Source organism: Puma concolor, chromosome B3 (assembly GCF_028749965.1).
Source record: "Puma concolor isolate L17-30 chromosome B3, mPumCon1.1.hap2, whole genome shotgun sequence".
Classification (NCBI taxonomy): domain Eukaryota; kingdom Metazoa; phylum Chordata; class Mammalia; order Carnivora; family Felidae; genus Puma; species Puma concolor.
This window is the reverse complement of record NC_141672.1, coordinates 37047125-37072459: the sequence shown is the minus strand read 5'-3', so window position 1 is coordinate 37072459 and position 25335 is coordinate 37047125. Positions and strand designations below refer to the sequence as shown.

Below are 25335 nucleotides of genomic sequence, written 5' to 3'. Positions count from 1 at the left end.
TTTAATGGAGAAAGCAAAATCAGCGGTGGACCCCTCTGCATTTAGAGAATGGCCTTGCCCTAGAGATGGAAAAATTGAGGTCTAGAGGTAGTAACTTCTCCCAAACTGTGTTCTCCCCTCTAATGGGATAGAGCATAATCCTTCAACAAACACATCCGGATAACTAACAATAAAAGAGTTCTTCCACTTGCTTACAAACCGGGCACCCTGGATTGCTTCCTGGTACATTGGCGTGTGATAATAGGGCCTGCCAGCAGATGGCGACGTGCCTTTCTTTCCAGGAGGGCTACACTCTAGGCAGGTGCTGAAGGGCAGAGAACTGGGGACCTGGCCAGGTCAGCTGGCTTGTCAACCAGGGGCCCCTAGGCAGGAGAGCCCCCCAAACAGGGTTCTGCCTCAGAAGACCTCATTCTTGTTGGCTTGGTCCCCATGAGTAAAATAGTCGTTGCTGAAAAAGGTACATTTTTAAGGCTTCAGATGCCAGAGCAACTAGGAATCCAGGACGGTTGGCAGGTCCACAGTCAGGAAATTTATCTCAAATTCAGGGAGTTTGAAAATCTAGGACAGCTCCTTGGCAACCCAGTACTGACAGTCCTTTTGTTCGACTTTTCTTAGGCTTAGACAACAGCCTCCGAGAGCCAACCAGATTTTCTCCAAGACGAAGACCCACCCTGGCCAGCATTCTACCACAGGAATGATTAATCTGGGCTTTGGGGTCCACCAACCCCTGTAAGTGGGTGTAAAACTGTATTCGAGGGTTGAAGGTGGGGGGGTGTGCTGATAGATATTTACAGTTCCTAGAGAGAAAGCCCATTGTTTTCATCTCTCAGAGAGCTCCATGGTTCAAAAACGGTTCAAAAACTAATGCTAAAACTGAAAAACTACTCTAAAAAACTGCAGCTTTCCCTCCTAGAAGCCCCACTGTTTTGTGTGTTTTTTTGTTTTTTTTTTTTTAAGTAGGCTCCACACCCAACGTGGTGCTTGAACTCAGGACTTTGAGATTTGGAGTCACATGCTCCGGTCTACTGACTAAGCCAGCCGGGTGCCCTGAAGCCCCACTGATTCTTTACCCCAGTGAGGCCCCTGAGAGACTCCCCTTCTCACTTTTTTGGCACGAGGCATACCAGTCAGGGACCGGCCAGGAGAGGGAAACGTTGTCAGGTATTTGAACAGAGAAGGTAGTATAATAGTTGTTCAGTAGGAACGAAGTTATTAACTTGGCAACTGAAAATCAAAACCAGGACACCAGGGTGTCACGGAGGTAGGAACTGCAGGAAGCAGCCGCTGTCTGAGGGGCTAGGTGTGAGGGCAGGTGGGAATTATTAAAAACTTAGCAACCTGAAACCCAGACTTTGAGGAGAAGGCACGGCTGGCGGGGCTGGCACCTCTGAGCTGGAGAGGGGCCCGTGGGGACCTGGGGTCTCCGGGGAGAGGCAAGTGTAATGAAGCTCGTGAGGTAAGTGTTGGAAAAACCACACTGTGTGCAAAGTGCTGGGAACTGCCAGTGCTGGGGTGGAGAGGTGACATCAGAGTGACCACCAAGGAACAGGCACCCCACGGGATGCAGAGAGGAAGGAACGCATTCTTTCTTTCTCCTCCAGCTTTGCTGTCTCCCTCTGGTGCTTCCCATCCAAGAGCTAACAGGGAGCCCGCAGGGAAGCCCGCAATGTGGTTTGCAGAGTCTGAACTGCACAAGGCTGAGCCTGGAAGGGCAGGTTTGGATCTGAGAGACGGTAAGTTCTAAAGGTCTCCTAAAACATTTTGTTTGTTGTAATATTCACAGGCATCATCCAATCTGTTCGTCCCAAGAGATTCAAACTCTTAATAGATTCATCCTTGGGTGGTCTCTGGGGGCACATATAGCGGATTTTTAGACCGTGGTCGTGCAGCAATGGGAGCAGTGGTGGCTCTCACCATTTATAATCTCTGGTCAGGATGGGTTTCTAAATCAGATGGGGACCAATGGTACTTCTTGATCATAGCCCCATGGCGACTGTGGGCACTGGCCTATTTATGTGGTTGGTGTCACCTCTCCAGTGATGTTTTCTGGGGTTCTGAACCAGAGTCCAACTCACAAACAACCACCCACTCTTTCCTTGGGCACTAGGAAATCGCCCAACATTGAAAACATGACTCATGGAGTGTAATCAAAGCAAATTTGTTTCGGTCTCCCACTGTCCATTCTCATCCATTCAGGAGAATGAGCTCTTCCCCTGCACCAGATAAAATTTAGGGCGAGCCCCATGACTTTCTGGTCACACTTAGTAATACCCAAGATTCCTCTAGTCACTTCAAAATGTATAGTATAAATTTAATAGTTGAAGTATTCTTGCCTTAAAATTGAAGCTCCCTGCCCTGTCCCACCTCAGGATTATTGAAAGATGGAGAGAAAGGGGGCTGAGTATACTTACTAACTATGAGTCCTGAGTCCTTCAGGGCTGGAGTTCTGGAATTGAGAGGAGGTAAGAGGAGTGGGGGAGTTCTTGCTTGATTGGTCTTGACATAGTGATTTATATTATCTGCTCTCTTTGGACTTGGCAGGTGTTTTTAAGCTGACTCTCACAGACTCTTTTGGACGATCTTTACTCCCAATTACTGAGGATCTTTTTCCTAAAGTTTGTTTCATAGGACAAATACTCTATTCCAGCCACTCACTTACTTCTTCTTCAGCCTCTGTGAATGTGGTGATACCTCAGGCTTCTCTCTGAGAAGATCTATTTGTCCCCCCTGCAGCCCTCTTAGAGCTAAGATAATCTTTCACTGCTGTGGGGAGTAACCTGGGGGGGGGGAAGGAGGGGTACTTTTCCTCTACCCTCTTATATTTATTGACTGGAACCTGCAAATTAAAATGACAAAAGATAGATTAACAGGAGAGAAGGTCTATGTTTGGCCTGGGGGGTGGGGGAGGCTCTCACAAAAAGGAGTGAAAAAAATCCCCCAAAGCCTGGGGGCTTATATACCATTTTAACAAAAAGTGATAAATCATGAAGTGACAAGACAAGTTAAGGGGTTTGGGCTTCTAGGGGTGGTAAATCATGGAAGGTAAAGTACAGGGGAAACTAATGGAAGATTAGAGTTGTTTTAGTTTAGATTCAAGTCAGTGCCTCGGGCAAGAATGCGAAGAGGGGAAGGGGCACAGCACAGGGGAAAGGCGCGTCTCTCTTTTACAAAGAGAGAGGGCAAACGGTTCCTCCAGTGTGTGTCATTTCTTCATTGCCTTCAGCTCAGAATAGCCCTTATGTTACAGAGGCATATTTTGGGGTGGGATGTTCTGATCCCCTTCACTGCCAACCCTATTTTGGGTGAGGCCGATATCTAGCCAGATACTCACGCTGTTGTAACAAATTTGGAGAGTGCAAGCTGTCACTGGCCTTCCCTTTACTCCACAGTCAAAGCCATAGTCAGCCGGTCACTCGTCCCTCAGATTTTCTAAGTGGAATATTGGATACCTGTGCACTGTGTCTCCTAAACCTCTCAGGGGACATGTTGGATCCCCTTTCTCTAAGCTTGCGACAAGGGCCCTATACTCCCTTCTTTCACTCGTGGGTAAGAATGGGACTCACAACACATCAAAAACTTTGTTCAAAAACCCTCTTCTCTCACCTCCAAACTCTTATCCCCATGATTGAGGGGTACAGCAGTCACAAAACTGGTTTTCCCTGCCTGACTTCCAAAGCCTGCATGGTGGTCTGGCACCCCATTTTGGAATGTAATCTCTGTTGTCTTTAGGTCTCGGCAGAAATTTCTATTTTGATATCTTGTTACATGTGTACATTAAGAAAAATGAACAAAGTAACTGAGTAATTATTCCAGAAGCATCAATATTCTTAAAGTTTCCAAACTTGAGTAAAATGGCTGGGATGGGTCTTTTTTGGTCCGTTAGGGACTGTTCAGATAGAGCAGAGATACTGCAAAACTTCCCTCAGGCCCTTGGAATCCTCTCCCAACAGAAATCACGGAACTGTTTCTAACCTCTTGTAAAAGCGGGGAGCACTCTGGGACTGCACCAGAGGACTGTCCTCTACTTCACCGGCTTACCATGAGGATTACCTGAGATCATATATGCAAAAAGAATTTTGTAATTTGGTAAACCAGAAGGCACAATGCACGGACATGCAGGGGGCTATCATGATTATGGATACTTTAAGGGGGCCTTGATTAGCTAGAATTTCTCAAGACAGTTCTAAGCGGGCACTTCCAGTTCAAAGAGGAAATTTTGCTCATTAAAACTAAATCCAGAGCAAACAATGGGGCTATTTGGCAAGTGTTTCTGAGGAAAAAAAAATACACCTAGAGTATACATTAGCAACATTGGGAGATTACTGTGTAGCTGGCAGGCAGAGCCCCACCTATATGCCCTTGGCTTACCCCAGGGTCACCTGCCACCTGTTCCCTGGTGACCCACAGCTTCCTGCTTCTTGCTGCCTGCAGGTGTTCTCTGGCCTCTGGAGCATGCCTGCCTCTGAGGTTGGCAGGGATGAATGCTCCAGGAGCAACACCTACCCCATGGGGGTGTGAGGGTCCCCAGGGGCCATTCTGAGATGTGTTCCAACTTCTCAGAGGGTCCCTGCGGCATCTAGCCCCCCTCTTGCCAGTGGTAGCCAGCTCACTACCCTTGCCTCCCTTTCCTGCTTCACCTTCCTCCTTCTCTCACAGAGCATTCTGGGATCACCACCTCAACTACGTGCAACCTGAATCTTTGCCTGAGTCTGCTTTCAGGGGAGTGACTCAAGCTAAGGCAGAAAAGCCCGGAGGGCTTATCTTTGGCAGGAAAATGTAAATTATACTAACTGAAATAGTAGCTTCTCGGTAAATCTAGCTACTGGGTAGAAATTGTTAAGTGGTCATAATAACTTGCAGGTATTAATAGCTTCCTTCATGATCCTAAGCTCTCTTCACACACTTCATTCATAGCAATTGTAGAAGTGGATGCTGTTATTTTCTCTTATTTTATAGATGAGGACACTGAGACACAGTGAATAGTGCAAGGCCACATAACTTGCAAGCAACAGAGCCGGGATTGCGACTCTGGTAATCTGGTTCTAGAAACCACACTCGTGTCTCCTCACTGTGCTTTTTGAACTATTGAACACTGACAGAGCAGGCTCTCCAGTGCATGAGAGGTGGGCCTAACTCAAGTGTTGCTGAGAGACAGAGGGTCTAGGAAGACGAATGGAGATCAGAGATTGGAAGCCTGAAATCAAAGCCACATCCCACCCCACTTACCAGCTGAGTGACCTTGACCAAATCACTTCCCTGACCCTCAGTTTATTTATTTATTTAAAAAAAAATTTTTTTAATGTTTTATTTATTTTTGACAGAGAGAGAGCGCGCGCGAATGAGCGGGGGAGGGGCAGAGAGAGAGGGAGACACAGAATCTGAAGCAGGCTCCAGGCTCTGAGCTGTCAGCACAGAGCCCGACGCACAGACCGCGAGATCATGACCTGAGCTGAAGTCAGACGCTCAACTGACTGAGCCACCCAGGCGCCCCCCCCCCCCAACCCTCAGTTTAAATCTTACATGTAATGTGGGTGGTGGGGGGATTGGTGAAAAAAAACTTATGTCTGAGTCCTGGGGTGGTGCTGAGGTTCAAATGAGAGGGCACTTGTGGAGCCCCAGGCAAACTCTGAGCCTGATGGGCGATTTTCGAAGCTGTGATATTGGCCACAGGCTCCCAACTCTGTCCTCTACAGATCTCACCGTCACCTTTATCCCACCTCCCAGGACCCAGGACTCTCACTGCTGCTTCCCTGAAGGAGTTACTATGATGTGGGTGGCAGAGGATGAAACTGCAATCTGACACGAATTCGAATCTCAGAATCCTTACTGTTTCTACTTTACTTTCTTTTTGGAAGTAACCTTGGACAAGTTATTTAATTTCTCCAAGCCTCTGTTTTCTCACCTGTAAAATGGGGATAATAAACAAGACTGTGGAAATGGTTAACTAGACAATGCACAATAAGAGCTTAGCACAGCCGGCACAGGCCAGTGCTCAAAACATGGTAGATACTGTTGTTACTATGGGTTTTTTGAGAGAAAAACACGAGCCCCATCCAGAGACAGGAAGAAAAAGGGCTGATTTGACGTGATATATAAGAAGAGAGTTATTAACTGTTTCCATCTACTTAAGAGAAAGTGAGAAAGCCTCAATCTGTCATTGTATTCCTGTTTACTTTCAAATTGTATACATCTTGCTGGAGAAAATGATAAAGAAGGTTTGAAGAGGAAGCAATTTTGGAAACCGTTATTAAAAGCAACAATGATGTAACACAAAAGTATAATCTATAGCCGTGAACCCACATGGATTCCTTAAACATAAACAAAGCTTTTATTTCTGAATCTAGCTCCCTCCTCACAAAGAAACAAGCATAGTGTCTGGGGGAAGGGAGCAGGGAATGCAATGTGCTGAATCCGAAAAGAGACAGCGGGGCTGGAGTGATCGCCCCAGGCAGCCAGGCGTGGACTTTGGAAGGAGCAGGGCAGGGGCAGAAGTGTGGGTGAGGAGGGTGAGAAGAGTGAAGACACAGTCAAGTAATGGTGAAAAAGAAACCCGGCTCTGGCCTCCTACCTTGAGGCAGGCGCCCTATGGACTGATCCCTCCTCACCCACCCTGGGGGGCTCAGGGAGAGGAGACACCCTGGTGTCTGCTCCTCACCAGGCTTACGTGCCTATCGAGGATCCCGCACTTGTTAATTTGTCAGGTTTAAAAGAAGGGAGAGAGCCCTGACGTTTTCCCACCCCGTGGAAGTGAAAGAAGAAATAGTTCTTTACTTTTAGGGCCATATCCTGAATGACAGAGGTCAGTGTTTGCAACTGATCTGTGTGGGCTCCGGCTTCTAATTATTTCCTGGATAACCTGTTATCTATTAGCCATCAGGCTGCTTGCCAGAATATGCAATGTCTCCAGAGTTCCTGGTCTGGATTCTGAGGATCGGATTTTGTGTTTTTATTTATTTGTTTTGTTTTGTTTTAAGGGGAAGTGGGAGGTGGGGGCAGACGGCTGTGAGTCCCACTGGCAGAAGGGCTTTTCTGTCCCCCTGTCCTTAGCCTGCGCTGAAGGAGCTAGAAGGCGGAGGGGCCCAGGGCACAACCATTCTGATGACCCTGTGGACCCTGGCGTGTCTACCGGCTCCTTGACTCGCACTACTTTGGGAGACTTGGCTTTGTTGTAACCTTCTGGAAAAGCTTCTGAGAGAAATGTTTTTCTGGGCTGATATCATTTGCTTGGAGAACAAGGAAAGTCTTCAAATAATCTTTTGTTGGGGAAAGGAGGGAAGGGAGGGTATCTGAATTCAATAGGCCTGTTCTCTGTGGAGGAGGGGCAGGACTTGGCCGTCACCCAGGTGAGCTCAGTACCATCAGCCATCAGTTACACCCATGGCCTCTGTATTTGTACTAGGGCACAATGAAGTGTCATCAAATAAGAGGGGCACGCAAATATAGGGCATCGTTCTTTCTCTTGTTATAAAGGTAGCGCATGTTCATTGCTTAGATATTTAGAAACGGTAGAAAAGCAAAAAGAAAAAAATCCACTCAAAATTTCATTCTTCTGAGATAATCGCTTAGGGTTGAGAGGACAAAAGGAAGTAGTTTGAATTTTTAAAACTTAGAAACTCAGAAGGGAGCTGTGGAGTCTCAGACCCCCTCTGAGGAAAAGGTGCTCCCTGAGGGGTGGTTTCCGTGGGTGCAGAGGAAGGGGCCCTTCGGGCTGGAAACCAGAGCTCCGAGAGGGGTACTTCCGGTCCGTGCCGGTGAGTCTGCAGTGCTGTAATGAGACGTTTGGGAAAACTGTGAGCTGCATCTGGCTGCTGCTGTGAGCAGGGTGACCGGCGGCCGGGGCGAGGCGCCCCTGGAAGGGCAGCGGCCCGGGGCAAGCGGGAAGGACCGGGCCCTTTCTCCCTCCTCCAGCCCCGCAGCCCCGCAGCCCCCGCTCCGGCCTGCCACCGGCTCCCAGACGCAGCAGGCGCGGCGGAAATGTGCTTTGCAGAGCCTCGGCTCCAGCATCAGGGGCAGAGTAGAAAAGGGTGGTTTGGAACCGAGAGAGAGGGTAACAGGTGCGTCTGGGTTTATTTGCCCTTGCTTGTGTTCCTTCCTCCTGTCCTTTATTTAATTCGTTTGTTTAAATATGTAGCACATTAACCTACTTCTCAAGAATAAAAAGTGTCCACAAAGGTATACCCAGAGAGGCGTCCTCACGCCCCCCCCGCCCCTTTACCCGGTATCCCCCACCCCTTGTAGGTATTCCACTTCATGGTTTTCCGATTTGCCTTTGATGTGTGTGTGTGTGTGTGTGTGTGTGTGTGTGTGTGTGTGTGTGTGTGGTTTTCTTTTTTTCGCTTTTCAAAATTTAACACTTATGTTTTCTTATTCCCTTTGGTCTTCTGTGCAGAAGTATATTATTTACAATTGTTTGCACTTTGCATTTTTCATTTACTATATTCTGGAAATCAGGTCGTAGAGTTTACCACATTTTTTTTTAAATAGTACTCTATAGTACTCCAGATGTCATCGTTTATGTAACCAATCTTCCATGTCTGGGTATTTAAGGTATTAATATATGTATATTTTTTGAAATTACAAATAATGTTTCATGAACAACCTAGTACATGAATAGTTTTTAAATTGTTGGACGTGTACCTTCAGGGTAAATTCCTAGGAGTGGGATGATTTTGTCAGAGTGACTGTATCCTGGTTTGTTACATATTGCCAAATTCCTCTGCATAGGAGTTGTATCTTTTTTTTTTTTAAGTTTATTTACCTATTTTGAGAGAGAGAGAACGAGTGTGGGAGGGGCAGAGACGGGGACAGAGGATCCCAAGTGGGCTCCATGCTAACAGCAGAGAGCCTAGCCTGATGGGGGGATCAGTCTCACAAACTGTGAGATCATGACCTGAGCCAAAGTTGGACACTTAACTGACTGAGCCATCCAGATGCCCCTCAATTGTACCATTTTTCATTCTCATTGGCAATAGATAAGTGCCTGTTTCATCAGCAGAAAATATTGTCAGGATTTTGAATTTTTGCCCATCTGATGGGGGAGAAATGCTATCTTAGTATGGTTTTAATTTGCCTTTCCCTTATTATGAATGAGGTTGAACATTTGTTCCTGTTTCAGGATCAGTTTTGTATCTTTCTACTGTTGTTAATTTTGCCCATTCTTCTGGAGGATTTTTGATCCTTTTCCCTCAATTGAAAAAACCATCGATATATTAGAGATTTTGATCCCTTATCTGTGGGATTGTGATGTAAATCTGTTCTATAAATGTGTCATTTGATTTTTGATTTTGTTGATTTGTTTGTCCTGCGAAACCTTAAATTTTTTAAGTAATTAAATGTATCAATCTTTTATTTTATTGCATCTTCATTTGGAGACATAATTAGAAAGATTTTCCCCATGCACAGGTTGTAGAAGGTGGTGCCCGTGTTTTCTTCTAGTACTCGTGTTTCAGGTTTGGCATTCGGATCTCTGCCCCATTTGGAGTCCGTGATACCTTTTCCCAAGTGGCTGTTTCGGTTATCTATGGATGGATAACAAACCACCCTGAAATTTAGTGGCTTAAAATAAGATTTGTTTTATTAGCTTCCACAGTTCCGTGTGTAGATTTGACTCAGCTGGGCAGTTTTGCTATTTTTGCTTGGGTCCTCCTGTATGGTTGCAGTGCTGGGCGGCTGGGGCTGGAGTTGTTTAAAAAGGCTTGATTTGGTGGTGCCTGAGTGGCTCAGTCAGTTAAGCGTTGGACTCTTGATTTCAGCTCAGGTCGTGCGTGATCTCACCGTTAGTGAGTTTTGAGCCCCCAGTCGGGCTCCACACTGGTAGTGCAGACCCTGCTTGGGATTCTCTCTCTCCCTCTCTCTGCCCCTCCCCTGCTCTCTCTCTCTCAAAATAAATAAATACAGCTTAAAAAAAAAAGGCTTGATTTGGATACTGGGAAGGCCTCTCTCCTTCCACATGTAGTTCTAGGTCCTCTTCTCTCCATGGGGCCTCTTCATTTGGTCTTTTCAGTAGGGGAGCTGGATTGCTTCTTTGTCTTTTCTTCCTTTTTCTTCTCTCTATCTCTCTTTCTCTCTTTTTAAAAGTAATCTCTCCGCCCAATGTGTGGTTCGAACTCAAGACCTGGACATTGAGTCACATGCTCTTCCCACTGAGCCAGCCGGGTGCCCTTCTTCTCCTTTTAAATGTTTTATTGTGATAGCTTTCAAATGCCATAAAATTCACCTATTTAAAGTTCACACGGTTCAGTGGTTTTCAGTACAGAGTCGTACAAACCCATCACCACAATCTAATTTTAGAGTATTTTTAGCATCCCAGAAAGAAACCCTATACTCATTAGCAGTCATTTCTCATTCTGCGGCAGGCTTCATGCCTGTTCCGGCCCCAGACAACCACTGATCCACTTTCTGTCCATATGAATTTGTCTATTTTGGGTATTTCATATAAATGGAATCATACAATATGTGGTCTTTTTTGACCAGCTTCTTTCACTTGGAATAACGCGTTCAAGGTTCATCCGTGTTGTACTGTGTCTCAGAACTTCATTCCTTTTTATATACAAATAATAGTCTGCTACATGGTGATCTCCCAGTTTGCTTACCCAGTCATCTGCTGGTGGACATTTAGATTGTTTCGACATTTTGGCTGTTATGAGTATCTTTGTTCAAGTTTTTGTGTGGATGTATGTTTTGATTTCTTTTTTTTTAATTTTCTTTTAATGTTTATTTATTTTTGAAGGAGAGAGAGAGAGACAGAACATGAGCTGGGGAGGGGCAGAGAGAGAGGGAGACAGAATCTGAAGCAGGCTCCAGGCTCCAGGTTCCAGGTTCCCAGCCCGACGCAGGGCTCACACTCATGAGCCATGTGAACATGACCTGAGCTGAAGTCGGACACTTAACCGACTGAGCCACGCAGGCACCCCTGGGTGTTTTGATTTCTTGAGTCTATACGAAGAGTGGAATTACTGGATCTTATCTTTAGCCTTTTCAGGAATTGCCACGGTGTTTTCCACGATGGTTGCACCACTTTTTGGATTTCGTCGAAAGCTTTATTTATCATTTAGGGTGAAATCACATGTTTTTCTCGTTAGACCCATTCAAATGGTGCTTTATATGAACGGATTATTTAATAGTGACATATCCTCGCATTTCCAGCATAATCTCAAATAAGTTATTTCTTGATGACCTCTCTCTGAGGTTCAGTTTTGCTATCTGTAAATTGCAGATAATACTAGTATTTACTCTCATAGGGTTGTGAAGATTTAATGAGGTAATGAATGTAAAGTGCCCGTCACCGTGGTCAGCATAGAATAAATGCTCAATAAATATTAGCTATGTATTACCATCTGTGGGTAGATTCCCCTCAATCCAGGACATTTCCCAGCCACAAAGTCTGAGAGTCTGAGTTTGTGCAGAGAAATTTTCTGTGAGGCACAGTGCACTTAGTAGTTAACAGCTGTGATATTTGTAATATTGAAAGAGGACTTCAACTAACTCCATTTTGACCTCACTCTGTACTTTCTAATTGATTAAGTTCTTCTTTGTGGCTTATCTTTTAACTCAGGCAAAAGACCCTGTGGGCAAGGCATCCCTTGATAGGAAACTAAACTACCCCCTCCAGCAGTTAAGTACCGCACTGAACCAGCAAGACCCTGCATGACTGACCCCAAGACAATGGCCGACCTGACCTTTACTGCCCGCCTGCACATTCCCACCGACCTTTGCCCCACATTTTCCTCATATAAACCTGGAAGTGTTTTCGGCACTTTGGAGACAGTCTTTGAGACTCTAGTCCACAGTCTTCCCGGTGCTGGCCTTGCTGAAATACATTCCTTTCTTGTTTCACCACTGCTTGTCTCTCTGCCTTTGGATTTTGTCAGCAGGAGAGTGGCCGAACCTGGTCTGTTTGGGACCCCTGGAGCCATGCGCTCTTGCACACCTGCACCAGGCTACAACATAACCAGAAATTTATACTTGGTCTTCATCCCCAGTTCCTGGGATAGAGCTCCTAAAAAGCTTTGTAAATTCCCTGAGTGATGGGGGTGGCAGGAGAGTCTTTTGTTATTTATAATAAGCCCCATCCAACCACAGCTGAGTTATGCTAATGAGGTGACACCTGCAGGGCGGAGGCTGCAAACCCCAGAAGCTGACCATGTGATCAGAGGGTCAGAATTTTCAGCCCCACTCGTGACCTCCAGGAGCCCGGGGGCTGGAAACTGAGTTATCCACCAAAGGTCAACGATTTAATCAAGCATGCTTATGTAATGGAACCATAAAAACTCTAAATGAACGGGTTCAGAGAGATTCCGGGTTGGTGAATCCAGGCTCCAGGTTCCAGGAGGGTGCCAGGAGGGTGCCAGGAGGGTGTCACACTCAGGACAGATCTGGACCTCGCTCTACATCCCTCTTATCTGGTTATCCATTTGTATCTTTCATAATAAACCCTTAATAGTACCTAAAGTGTTTCCCTGAGCTCTGTGAGCTATTACAGCAAGTTCTTGATATCGAGGGTTATGGGAACCTCTGATTTGTTGCCACATGGGCAGAAGTGTGGGTCACCTGGGGACCCTTTACTTGTGAGTGGCATCTGAGGTGGGGGGATGTCTTGTGGGACGGAGTACTTGACCTGGGTAGTGAGAGTTAGAATTGAATTGAATTATAGGACACCCAGTTGATATCCCCAGAGAACTGGAGAATTACTTGTCGTGGGAAACCCACACAATCTGGGGTCAGAAATATGGGGTGAAGGACTCGGGCACTGGAATTCAGCAGGCATGAGTTGGAATCCTGCGTTTACCACTACCAGCTCTGTGTCTTCGGGTGTGTTTTGCTTAACTCAGAGCTTCATTTTTGTCATCTGGAAAACAGCGGCATTAATGTCTGCTTCATTTGCTTGATGCATGAATTAACCAAAATCATTTATGCAAAGCACTTAACCCATAGCAATACCATATAGTGAGTCAGAACTTGAAGCAGGGGGAATGGTTAGTCTGACAAAAGAAGAATGTCATGAGGTGGCCATATCCTGACTCAGGAGGAACTGACTTGACCAGGATAACCCATCTCTTTTCTACTCTTCTCTCCTCTAAGAAATAGAATTAATGTTTCCTAACTACATGAAGCAGTGTGGTATGACAGAGAGAGCATTGGCCAGTGACGCTTGGATTCCAGTTTTGATTCTTCCAGGAATGGCTGCTTCCCCTTGGATGAATCACTCTCTAACTACATCAGTGCCTTTCAAAGTTTTGAGCACATCTCAAAACACATTTATTTTGCTGGTTCAGTGCAGTACATTAACCATGGTCTAATATTTATGTATCTGTATACATAACCAAAAAACACTATCAGTGCTAACTTGACTGAGTTTCTTTGGCTCTGGTCCTCACAGAGAACTCCTGTCCTTCCAAGTTGGGAGTTGCTGAGCCTCTCGGCATGCTGGGAAGTTTATCTGGACAACTTCCAAGGGGAGGGTACAATCAGGCCAAACCCAGAAGCAGCCAGCTGTCATGGATTCTGCCTGGCTCATTGGCTCAAAGGAATGCCCAGGAGGCAGGGTGATGTCGGGGAAACAGGAAACGGGTCCCGGCCCAGGCCCAACACAGCCACCAGCTGTGTGACCTGCTCGGGATGTTTCTCCTTTCTGGACCTCAGGTTCCATCTCTGTTACTGGGATGTCTACAGATCCTATGACTCTGCAATAAAGCAGAATTGCCATGTCTATTGGAGGCTGAGGCAGGAAGGTGGTTTCATGCTGCTGGCCAGTGACCAGGTGTGCGCCAGAAAAGTCTAGCTATGCGAAGCCAGACTGAACTCCCTCGGAGCAAGATGTCTCTACCTTTGGGTTTCTGCCCAGGCATAGAGCCTGGCACCTAAATCTTTGTTTAGCTGAACAAAGGGACTCTGGAATGAGGGTTTTTTGGTTTTGTTTTGTTTTGTTTTTATATAGAGGGAGGGATTGTTTTGTTTTGTTCTGTTTTGTTTTAGCTCTGGCCTCCCAGATCCCACTGTGAGAGGCACCATGTTGGCTCATGGAAAGGATTGATTGTGAGTGCTTCAGCCAGTGGGACTGTGAACTCTGCCTTCTTAAGGAATTTAAAACAATTTAGAATTCTTTCTATTCAGAGGGAGTTGCGACCATGGGATGGTGCCCGTCAGGTGACAAGAGACAAGAGTGCTGGTTCCTTGGATCTGTGGGGCATTATAGCCCCTCCTCTCCTGTTAGAACCACCCCCATCTCCTGTCTGGGTGGGGAGGTGAGATAGGAAGCCCGGAGGGGGGAGAGAGAACTTCTGGGCTCAACTGGCAAATGGGGAAGGAGAGGTAGGAATGTGAGAAGGGAAAGGAGGGATTGAGAGAAGAGGGTGGGGGGAGAGAGGCAAAGGAAAAAGATTCATTGTAGCAATAGATTTTTTTTCTCCTGGGAATTTTCAAAGGCAAACAACCCCCTAAAACAAAAACCCACAAACCCCAAATATCTTCCCCTTCTTTTTCATAACAAGAGCTGGTGAGTTAGTGCACAGGGTGTTGAACAGGGCACCCAACCACTCATTTTGGGATCAATAAAAAGTTTAAGAGACTAACCATCAATGTAGAGGACCTTTCTAGGCTTCAGAATTAGGCAGCCCTAAAGAACAAAACAAAACAAAACAAAACAACAACAACAATTAGGCAACCCTAAGAAAAACACAACCACCAGTGCCAGGGCTCAGCAGGAAAAAAATATGCCCTCAATTGGTTAACTCCTGTGTAACCCATGAGTTGTCAGTTGGCAGAAGCCTGGGCAGGAAACGGGTATTATGGACAGGCCCCTTCAAATGCCCTACCTGGTAGTAAATCCTCCCTGCCTCTCAGGGCTGCCAGGAGGAAGAGGCTTCCCCAGTATGCCCTCATGTCACACGAAAGAAAGTTTGGGATGGCTGTGGGATAAGCGAGTTACTGTGGCTCCTTTGTCTTGAGGGCAGTCCTGCCCCCTTCCCACCCTGCCCACTGTGGGGTGGGTGGAAAGACTGTGTCCTCGCCTCTGTGGGAGCTGCTAAGTCAGCTGTGAGGCCACACAGATTGGTGGAAGAAGCCCTCTCCCCCTGCCATGACTCAGTAGGGGCTATTTCACTGCTCCAAGGCTAGGCCAGGCCAGGAGAAACACACACACACACACACACACACACACACACACACACGCGCGCACACACACACACACACACACACACACACGGGGGCTCATCACTGAGCTCAGGTAGCCCAGCCTTGCAAGCCCAGAACCCAGGGCACAAAAACCTGAGGAGAAGCGTGTATTCCAGTCTCTCAGTGATTTGGGCATGGTGATTGTGTAGGGGAAGGGGCCCTGACAACACTCTGGACCCCAGGGCTGGTTGTCGACTCCGGGGGCCCACCCAGAAGAACTTCACTCTTCAGTCTTTTTCTGGGTCTCTGGTCTTTGCCACCTGTGTATGCGTTGGGAGAAGCTCATTACTTTTCATATTAGCATAAGGAAAGCTAATTAGAATGGTGAATCTACTGCAAAATAAATGGTGTGATGTGTTTATAAAGGAATGAATTATCTTTTGTTTGGAATTGTTCTGCCTGCTCTCCTTCCATTAGCAAAGCTTATGGTGAGCCAAGTGTGGACTAAATTTGTTGTTCCATAATGGAATAGTATGTGGGAAGGGCCAGAAGAGTGCAATAGACAATAGGCACAAATAAGGTTCAAGGAGGAAGAGGTCGTTTTAGGCAGATGTGTCCAGAAAAGATTTCAGAGTTGAGTATTGAACTAGGCTTTGAGCCTGGGGTGATATTCTCTGATGTACTTCGTCAGGGACTCCTATTTCATTGTATAATTTACCATAATTTAGTCAATCACTTCTCTATTGTTGAACATTTAAGTTATTTCCAGTTTTTGGTAAATAACACTATAATGAACATCCTTTTTAAAAAAAAATTTTTTAATGTTTATTTATTTTTGAGAGAGAGAGATAGAGCATGAGTCGGGGAGGGGCAGAGAGAGGGGGAGACACAGAATCCGAAGCAGGTTCCAGGCTCTGAGCTGTCAGCACAGAGCCTGACGCAGGGCTCGGACTCATGAACCATGAGATCATGACCTGAGCTGGAGTCAGACACTTAACTGACCGCATCACCCAAACACCCTAATGAACATCCTTATACATACATTTTTATGAATTTAACTTTTTAAAAGGATGTTTATCTTGAAAGGGAGTTGATGAATCAAGGGTATGCACAAATGTTTTAAATCATCATTTCCTTTTCTGATTACTGAATTAATATACACTCACTATAAAATATTCAAACACAACAGGGTATGGTTTTGAAAAATGAAAGTGTCCTGTAATCCCATGTCCCAGAAATATTTTCTGATAACAGTTGGTATATATTTTTCTAACTTTGTCAATGAGACACCAACATATTGTAACAGACACATCTCCAAAGACTGACTTTCCATCACACTTAGAATTGACTCCAGAGCCTGGGCCTGGGTCCAGGTTGGCTGTGTGGCCCCATGTCCTATTACTCTCCTCCCCTTACTTGTCCCAGCTGCACAAGTCTCCTGGCTATTTCTAGGACCACCTAAATTTGCTACTATGACAGGCCTCATGGTGGCTGAGCTTCTGATTGGAATGTCCTTTCCTCAAATATTCACAAGATTCCTGCCCTCACTCTTTTCAGGATCCTGCTCAACTGTCACTATTTCAGAAGGGCCCTCCCTGACCACCCACCTAAAATAGCACATCTCATAACACTATTTGTTTTCTTTTCTTTCTTCTCCTTCTCCTTCTTCTCCTTCTCCTTTTTCTCCTCCTTCTCCTTCTCTGTCTCCTTCTCCTTCTTCTTCTTCTTTTTTTTTTTAGTAGGATCCATGCCCAACATGGGACTTGAACTCATGATCCTGAGATCAAGAGTCACATATCCTACTGAATGAGCCAGACAGGTGCCCCAAATGCTATTTCTTCATAGCACTTATCATCACCTGACATTTCATATATGTATAATTGGTTTATTGTCTGTCTTGAAAGCTCTCTAAATGCAAAGACATTGTCTTGGTCTTTGTACACCCCTAGCACCTGGAATAGACATTGGCACGTAGTAGATGCTCGATCTATGCATGTTGAATAATTGAATAAGATGAAACGAAACTATATCATTCTGAAACCTGCTTTTTTACTTAACAGTATATCAAGGACATCTTTTCATGTCAGTATATAAATCTTTTTAGTCTTTCTAAGGCTCTACAGTAGGATTGGAATTTATTTGCCCAATTCTCTCTTGATGGGTATTTGTGTTGCTTCCAATTTTTCAATATTATAGACAGTGTTACATTACACATCCTTGAATATATATCCTTCATGCTTTTAATGTTTTATATCCTTTATCTGAGGTGATGAAAAAACCCTACAGGCATGAATGTCTAGCATAACGTTGGAAATGCAGCCTTGGTGCTCAGAGATATCCAGCATGTGGGTAGATTTGAGACTTCTTCACGCAGACCTGATCATTGAAGTCATAGGAATCAGTGAGAAAGAAGAAAATTGAGCAAAGCTCAGAGACATGAATCTTAAACAATGTCTGTATTTAGAAGGCAGAAGGAGAAGGGCAAGAAATTATTCATTCATTTGACAAATATGTGTTGACTGGTACTTTCTAAAAGTCGGGAATACAACACGACATGTGTGACATAGACCTTGTCGCTACCTTCCTGTTGCTTAGAGTCCAATAGGGGAGGGGAAAGGGCACAGAGAACAACAAAAGTAATAAAAAAATCATCCTATGATGGATAGGACAGGATGGCACTGAAATACAGACTAGAGATTTTAAGGAAAGTGTTCTGGAAGTAACATTTAAACTGAGACTGGAGTAGGTAGCAGTTAGCTAGGTGAAGGGGTGGGCTTCTGAGTGGGGAAGGGTTTCAGGCTAGCAGTGGAGCACTTCTGAAGTCTAGGAGGTGTGAGGGACCATGGCATACCCAGGCCCTGGGAGAGAAGGTCTGTGTGGCAAGAGAGTTGAGATGGAGGAGGGTAGTAGGAAAAGATGGGATGGAGAGGTAGGCAGGAGCTCTCTGGGCCATGTTAAAGGGGTCGGCTTCTATTTTAAAGGCAACGAGGAATTTTAAGCAGGGAGGTCTTGTGATCAGAGTTACACTAGAAAATGACTCTGGCCATAGTGCAGACAATGGATCGAAGATGGGGTGGGATGAGGAGATGATCAAGACTGGAGGGACCTGCTGGGAATCAAAGGGGCGGGGATGTTGGCCTAAACTAGAGCAATGGTGTTGGGCATGAAGATCAGTGAATGGATTCCAGAGGCACCTCAGATGATTAGAAGGTATAATTGATAGGACTTGCTTATAAATTATATTAGGAGGAGAAGGAAAGTGAAGAATCAACAATAGTGAACAAAGATGATGAGCACTTTGTGGCTTGTATGACTGAGATAGGAAGAGGAGCTGGTCTGAAGGTGGGCTGAGGATAGGAATTTTAGCTTTGGAAATACTGAATGTGAGATGTATGTGGAATAGCCAAGCAGACCAAGTAGACAAAAGAGAGATATCTGGGCTAGAGGCCAATTTATATGTCATCAGTATCCAGATGGAATTGATACCACTGGCAACTGTCAAGTCCATGAGAGCAGGCACTCGTGTATCTTTAGGGCTTAGATCAGTGCCTACTTACAGTGGGTGCTCAGTAAATACTTGTGGGGGTGCCTAGGTGGCTCAGTTGGTTGAGTGTCTGAGTCTTGGTTTTGCCTCAGGTCATGATCCCAGGATCATGGGATGAGCTGAGTGTGGAGCCTGCTTAAGATTCTCTCTCTCCCCCTCTTGTCCCTTCTTTCCTGTGTGCACACCCTCTCTCTGTCTCTCAGATAAATAAAATGAAAAATAATTTTTAAATAAATAGTCGTGGAGTGAAGGAATAGGTGAGATCACTCAGGGAAACTGAGAAAAGAAGGAAGCCCAGGACAGAATCCAAAGGAGAGACTTGTCCATGGTGCAGAGAGGAAGCTGTCATGGGAGGGGGGGATGCAGGAGGAGGAGGAAGTGGTGAACCATGTCAACGCTATCAAGAATAAGTCAAGTGGCCACAAAGGTCCAAGGGATTTTCACAACAAGGAGATCATTGGCAACCTTGGTGAGGTTTTTCTACTGACACACTGGAAACAAAGGTCTCATTTTAGAGGACTGAAGAGTGACCAAAAAGGATGTAAGAGAAGACAGTGGGCGCACACAACTCTTTTAGAAAGTTTCGCTGGGGGCGCCTGGGTGGCGCAGTCGGTTAAGCGTCCGACTTCAGCCAGGTCACGATCTCGCGGTCCGTGAGTTCGAGCCCCGCGTCGGGCTCTGGGCTGATGGCTCAGAGCCTGGAGCCTGTTTCCGATTCTGTGTCTCCCTCTCTCTCTGCCCCTCGCCCGTTCATGCTCTGTCTCTCTCTGTCCCAAAAATAAATAAACGTTGAAAAAAAAATTAAAAAAAAAAAAAAAAGAAAGTTTCGCTGTAAACTAGGTATAAGAGGAAGTGAAAATAAGGCTATTTTTAAAAAAAGAGATGGAGACAGTGTGTTCGTGATGTTGAGAAAGAACAGTAAAGCAGAGGTTTAAGATTCAAGAACAAGTGAAGCTAATTGTTAGAGAGAGGTCCCTGAGAAGTGGGAAAAGATGGGATTTCCTTCAAGTTGGAGCAACTGCTGTGGGTCAAGGAAGAGACAAATGTTCCATTTTGACCAGGAAATTGATGGTTTTTCAGATCTGCAGGTGGGAAGTTGGGGGTATTTGTCTGATGGCTTCTAGTCTCTCTTGAAGCCACCAAACAATGGCAGGAATGGCTATAAAGGAAGGAGAAGCAGTCACAGGCAGAGAGAGGGCCACCAAGGAGACAGAGAAAGTCACCGGAGCACAGCACCACAGACAGGAGAACCTGAAGACGGATGAATTATTGGGTCTGGTAGATTGGAATTCATAATTGAGAACTTCTGGAAACTGACAGAAGGTGGACCCTCTACTACAAGGTTTAAAGAAATAAGCAGACATGTGGGAAGGGAAGGCAGCAGTTATATGTGACCAGAGAGAATCTGGAAGGGGAAGACAGGGGTGGAAGGGTACTAAAGGTCATTTGAATTTAATTCAAGATTGTAAAAAAAAATTATTTATTTATTTATTTTTGAATAAATAATTCAAATTCAAAATTTGAGAGAGAGCATGAGCATGAGCGGAGGAGAGGTGGAGGAGAGGCAGAGAGAGAGAATACCAAGCAGGTTCAGCACGGAGACCAGTGTGGGGCTCGAACTCATGAGCCATGAGATGATGACCTGAGATGAAATCAAGAGTCGGGTGCTTAACTGACTGAGCCACCCAGGCACCCCTGCATTTAATTCAAGATTAAAAAGAACACACACACACACACACACACACACACACACACACACACACACAGGAAAGTGTGAAGACAGGGCAGGAGCCACTGGTGAAGGAGGGCTTGAAATGTTGGAGAAAGAACAAAAGGACAGATAAGCCAGACTGAGATGAAATCAAAAGTTTGGCAGAGGAGTTAGCCCTCAAAATGTGGAGAAATCCTTCCTTTTGTGACAGGAAAGAAGCTGGAGAGGATTGGTACACAAGCAGAGAAACAAACTGAAGTGAAGCATGTTTTTGTAATTTGTAATAAGAAATATGTATTTGGAATTCATCCTGGTTCCTGGTATAGAGCTCTTAAAACCCTTGTAATTCCCTAAGTGATAAGAAAACTGGAAGCATTGTCTGTTCTGATGAGGCAATTCTGGGTGGTCTCTCGGGTGGGGGCTGGTCACCGGAAAGACCAAGCCCTGATTAGAAGCTTGGATTTTTAGCCCTATCCCTTGTCCTCCAGAGAGGGGAGACAGGCTAGAAACAGTTAATGATTGAGCATACCTATGTGAGGAAGCCTCCATAAAATCCCAATAGTATGGAGTCTGAAGGGCTTCTAAGCTGGCCAACACATCCATGCTAGGAGGGTGACACATCCCAACTCCATGAAGACAGAATCTCCTGCCCTCAGGACCCTCTCACATCTTGTGCCAAGTATTTCTTCATCTGGATGTTCATCTGTCTCCTTTAATAAACTGGTAAATGTAAGTGAGTGTTTCCCTGAGTTCTAGCAAATTAATCGAACCTGAAGAAGGGGTCTTTGGAAGCTCTGATTCATAGTGGTCACTAAGAAGCACAGGTTTTAACTGGCATCTGAAGGGGGGGCAGTCTTGTGAGATTGAGCCCTTACCTGATGTTATCTCCAGGTAGGTAGGGTCAGAATTGAGTTAAATTGTAGGATACTCTGCTGGTATCCAAGACTTCCTTGTTATTGTGGGGAAAAAAAACCCACACATTTGGTGACCACAAGTGTCAGACATGAAGTGTTCTGTGTAAAGTAGACTCACAGGGAAGAAAGACATAGTAGAAGAATTGGATTTTTCCTTTTATACCTACCTAGCTCAGTGAAATCCCAAAGTCCTAGTAGGTGTGCGTGTGTGTGTGTGTGTGTGTGTGTGTGTGTGTGTATGGAAACCAGTTCTAAAGTGTGTAAGAAAGCAAAGAATCTAGAATAACCAAAACAATATTGGAAAAGAAGAACAAAATGAGGGAACTCAAGCTGTCTTTGTTCAAAACTTACTTACTTTAAAGCTACAGTAATTGAGAAGCTAGGGTATTGGGGTAAGGATAGGTATATACATCAAAACTAAAAGAAGGTCTAGCAAAAGACCTATATTTTTATGGCTAAGTAATTTTTGACAGTATGGCCAACTCACTTCTATGGGACGATAGGCTTTTCAACAGATGATGCTGTGACAGTTCGATTTCCATACTAAAAACATGGACTTTGGGGCACTTGGGTGGCTCAGTTGGTTAAGCATCCAACTTTGACTCAGGTCATGATCTCACATCTTGTGGGTTCGAGCCCTGCATCGGGCTCTGTACTGTCTCCCTCTCCCTCTCCCTCACTGCCCCTCCCCCACTTGTGCTCTGTCTCTCTCTCAAAAATAAATAAATATTTAAAAATTAAAAAAAAACATGAACTTTGACCAGCACTTCACACCATACATAAACATTAATTTGAGAGAAATCATAGACCTAAATGTAAAAGATAAGCCATAAAGCTTCTAGAAGGATAAATAGGAGAATATCTTCACAATCTCTGAGTAGTCAAAGGTGTTTTTGGACAGCTTACAGAAAACAATAGCTATAAAAGAAAAATATCAATCTATTAGATCATATCAAAATTAAAAATTTCTGCGCCCTTGAGAAAAATGACTAGGTAGACCACAGACTGGGAGAAAGTATTGCAAAACAAAGAATGTTATCAATAAAGTATAAAACATTTCTGAAACTTAATAAGAACAGTAACCCAATTAAAGAGAATGGGCAGATACTTCATATAAGAAGATATACAAATGGCTGGTAAGCACATCAAAAAGGGCTCACTGTCACTAGTCAGCAGGGAAATACAAATTAAAACAAATTAAACACACCCACTAGAATAGCTAAAAACAAGATACTGACAACACCAAATGTTGATGAGGATGTGGAGCAACTGGAACACTCATACACCATTTTGGAAAACAGTTTGGCAGTTAGTTTTTCATGGAGGAGCTCGTGCTCATACTCTGAACCAGCAATTAAATTTCTAGGCATTTACCCAAGAGAAATAAAAACATATGTCCACAAAAAGACTTATATAAGAATGTTCTGGGCTCTGCTGCCTAACTAGCTGAGTGACCTTAAGCCTGTTACTTTACCACTCTGTACCTCTTTCCTCTAATGTAAAATGGTGTTAATATCAATGTGGTGAATAATCTGAAGGGGAAATCATAATGCCATATACACAGCCTCCTTCTGAGAAAAGTAGCACCACTAGTCTTTCCCTAATGTGGCTGCCATGCCTTGTGCAGCATACTTTGCTAGTGGCCCAACTTGACTCCCTTGGGAGTCAAGATAAGGTCTGGGACAAGATAAGGTCTGGGACACAAGCTGGACTCAACCACAAAATGGAGGTCTTGACTGGGCCAGAGCTGAAGTTGGATTTGTCTGGCAAATGGAGTATGGGTCCCCCAGCTCCCCACTTCCTCTAAGAACCTGTTTCTACCAAAGAATTCTGAGGGAAAGAAAGCTTGAGCAGCATTCGCATTTGGGATTCAGAATTAGATAAGTAAGTCGGAGAGCTTTCCATTCTATAGGAGATGCTAGGGTCCCTGAGAAAGCATTTAACATAAATGAAGAAAGACCCAAACCCAACCATGGGAAGGGGAGGTGTCTGTGTGACCTTGCAGTGAGCAAGCCTGTATTTGAGAGATGGAAAGTATCAGTGTTGTGATGGACTCTTCAGCTTCCCATCAAGCCAGCGACTCATTTCTCCTTGCCAGAGATTGGCTTAAGAATAGGCATGTACCCAATTCTGGCCAATGAGATATGAATGGAATTCTACAGGACACTTTGGGAAAGTTTCTGTGCTTCTAAGAAGCAGATACAGAAAGAGTGTCCTTTTCTTCCTCTAGATATTATTGTGTCTGGTGAAAACATCTTCTTACTACAAAGGGGACCAGCTGGAGGACAAAGCCAACATCTTGAGGACAGAAAATCAGAGAGATAAAGACAACCTGGGTCCCCAATACCTTGAGCTGCTCATTGTACTGTACCTGGAGCCCACAACTGCTGCAATTCCCTGTAGTGAAATAATGTATTTCCTTATATGTTTGAATCTGGGTTTTCTATTACTTGTGGCTAATGCATCCTAATCAACAGTCCAAGAACTGGACTGGAATTCTTACATTAGCTGAGGAGAGCTTAGAGCTAATAAGATTTGAGTATTAACAAGCTGTAACTGGTATCCTCACAGACTGGTGGCACCAGTACAGTGGGGTCATTCATGCTTCTATACGTGTCAGGTGCGACTCTTACTGTACAGCCCAGCTGAGCTAGGAATATTGTACTCCTCTGCTTTTTTCCCTTTAATCAAAGTAAATCTGACTCTGAACTCCCAATCCTATTCAGTGGGCAGATTATTAATCGGTCATTGTGGGAGCTCAACCCCTTGAAAAATTGTGCCTAATTGGGCAAAAGTGTAGAGGCATCTCACTCACTCATCGGCCGATAGTCCACACTTTGGTGCCTCAGGTCTCATCCAATTTGGTGATTTTAGTGTTTCTGAGTCATACTTTAGGGCCCAGGGATCTTTGTTGAGGCTGGAAACCCAATGCCTAAGGCCTTGCATCCCCTGAGATCTGGCCCTTACCCAAGACTCTGATGGACTCTGTTCTCATAATCAGAGTTGTTTTCTAACTCTCTGGTCTTTGAGCACACTGCTTTCTCTTTCCTTGCCCTTCAAAGCCCTCCTTCGTCCACCCCCTTCTCCCTCAGGGTGTCTGCATCATCCCATAAATGAGCCAGGGCTTTTTAGCAAAGACAAGAAGATCTATTAGCTTTAAGCAGCTTCTGTTTTCAGTCCTGTAAGAATTCCTAAGGCAAGAAAAAACAAAAAGCCTGACTAGCAGTGCCTGCTTGTAAAGAGAAGGCAGTGGAAAAATACAGCAAATTTATTAATATGGCAATTATCTTGTCACAGGTACCTCAGAGGTGACAGGGGAGAACTCAGCCCAATAGAGGGCTGGCTCCATGCTGAGTGGCAGCCAGCCAACCAATGGGAGTGGGACAAAGAGAAAGAAGGTGGATCCTGAGCACCACTGGGGAAACTTTCCTGGTAACTTGCAAAACCTGCCTCACAGTCTGGAATTGAAACCCTGGTAACCAGTTGCCTCTTCCCAGTTGCCACTTTTCTACCTTGTCCCTGGGTGTTCTTGAAAATACATTTTCATTCCCAAAGCATTCTCTCTGTCTCTGCCTTGTGATCACACATGGAGCTACAATAAATGCTCACCTACGAGGGAGTGGGAAGGATCAAATGTGATAAGGTACAAGAAAGGTCTTAGAATTGTTCAACAGGTAAGGAGGCACCGGCATCTCACCCAGGGCTGGAGCCACTCCTGGTCTTCCCCAGCCTCCTTTGTGAAGGTCACCTTTCTTATGGCCCTGGTGGTCCCCATCAGCAGGTATCTTCCATGGCCCTCTAGGTGGCTGTGAGACTCCTGGGCTTCTGGACTTGCCCCCAGGTAAACAAGGGCAGCAGAAGTACATGCTGGATTTAGACAGTATTTTCCCACCTAGCTGAAAGAACCTTTGAGACCATTAAGGGCAACTCCTTAATTTTACAGATAGGACTCCTGAGGTTAGAAGGCCAGGGGACTTGGCTAAAGTCAGGTGAAGACATAAAGGGACAACATTAGGGTGTGAGCTCTTTGTTCCCAGCCTTCCCTTGTCATCCTA

General features: G+C 45.1%; 1 protein-coding gene across 13 annotated transcripts in view; it reads left to right on the top strand.

Annotated features, from left to right (window-relative positions):
- Positions 1 to 25335, top strand: part of LOC147579900 (uncharacterized) — a 57728-nt gene that overhangs the window by 20028 nt on the left and 12365 nt on the right. For 4 of the 13 annotated variants that reach the window (XR_015252288.1, XR_015252290.1, XR_015252287.1 and 1 more), the window contains exons 2-4: positions 616 to 729; positions 1602 to 1733; positions 11555 to 11838. Coding sequence is in view for 1 of the 13 variants with exons in the window: in XM_086709523.1 (XP_086565649.1) it covers positions 616 to 729; positions 11555 to 11597 (157 nt within the window). In the remaining 12 variants the exon portion in view is untranslated. Of the gene's footprint in view, positions 1 to 615; positions 730 to 930; positions 1162 to 1181; positions 1457 to 1601; positions 1734 to 2369; positions 5324 to 5556; positions 7752 to 11554; positions 11839 to 24577; positions 24713 to 25335 lie in introns of those variants that run through there. The other 9 variants (XR_015252294.1, XR_015252295.1, XR_015252293.1 and 6 more) reach the window with 7 other exon arrangements.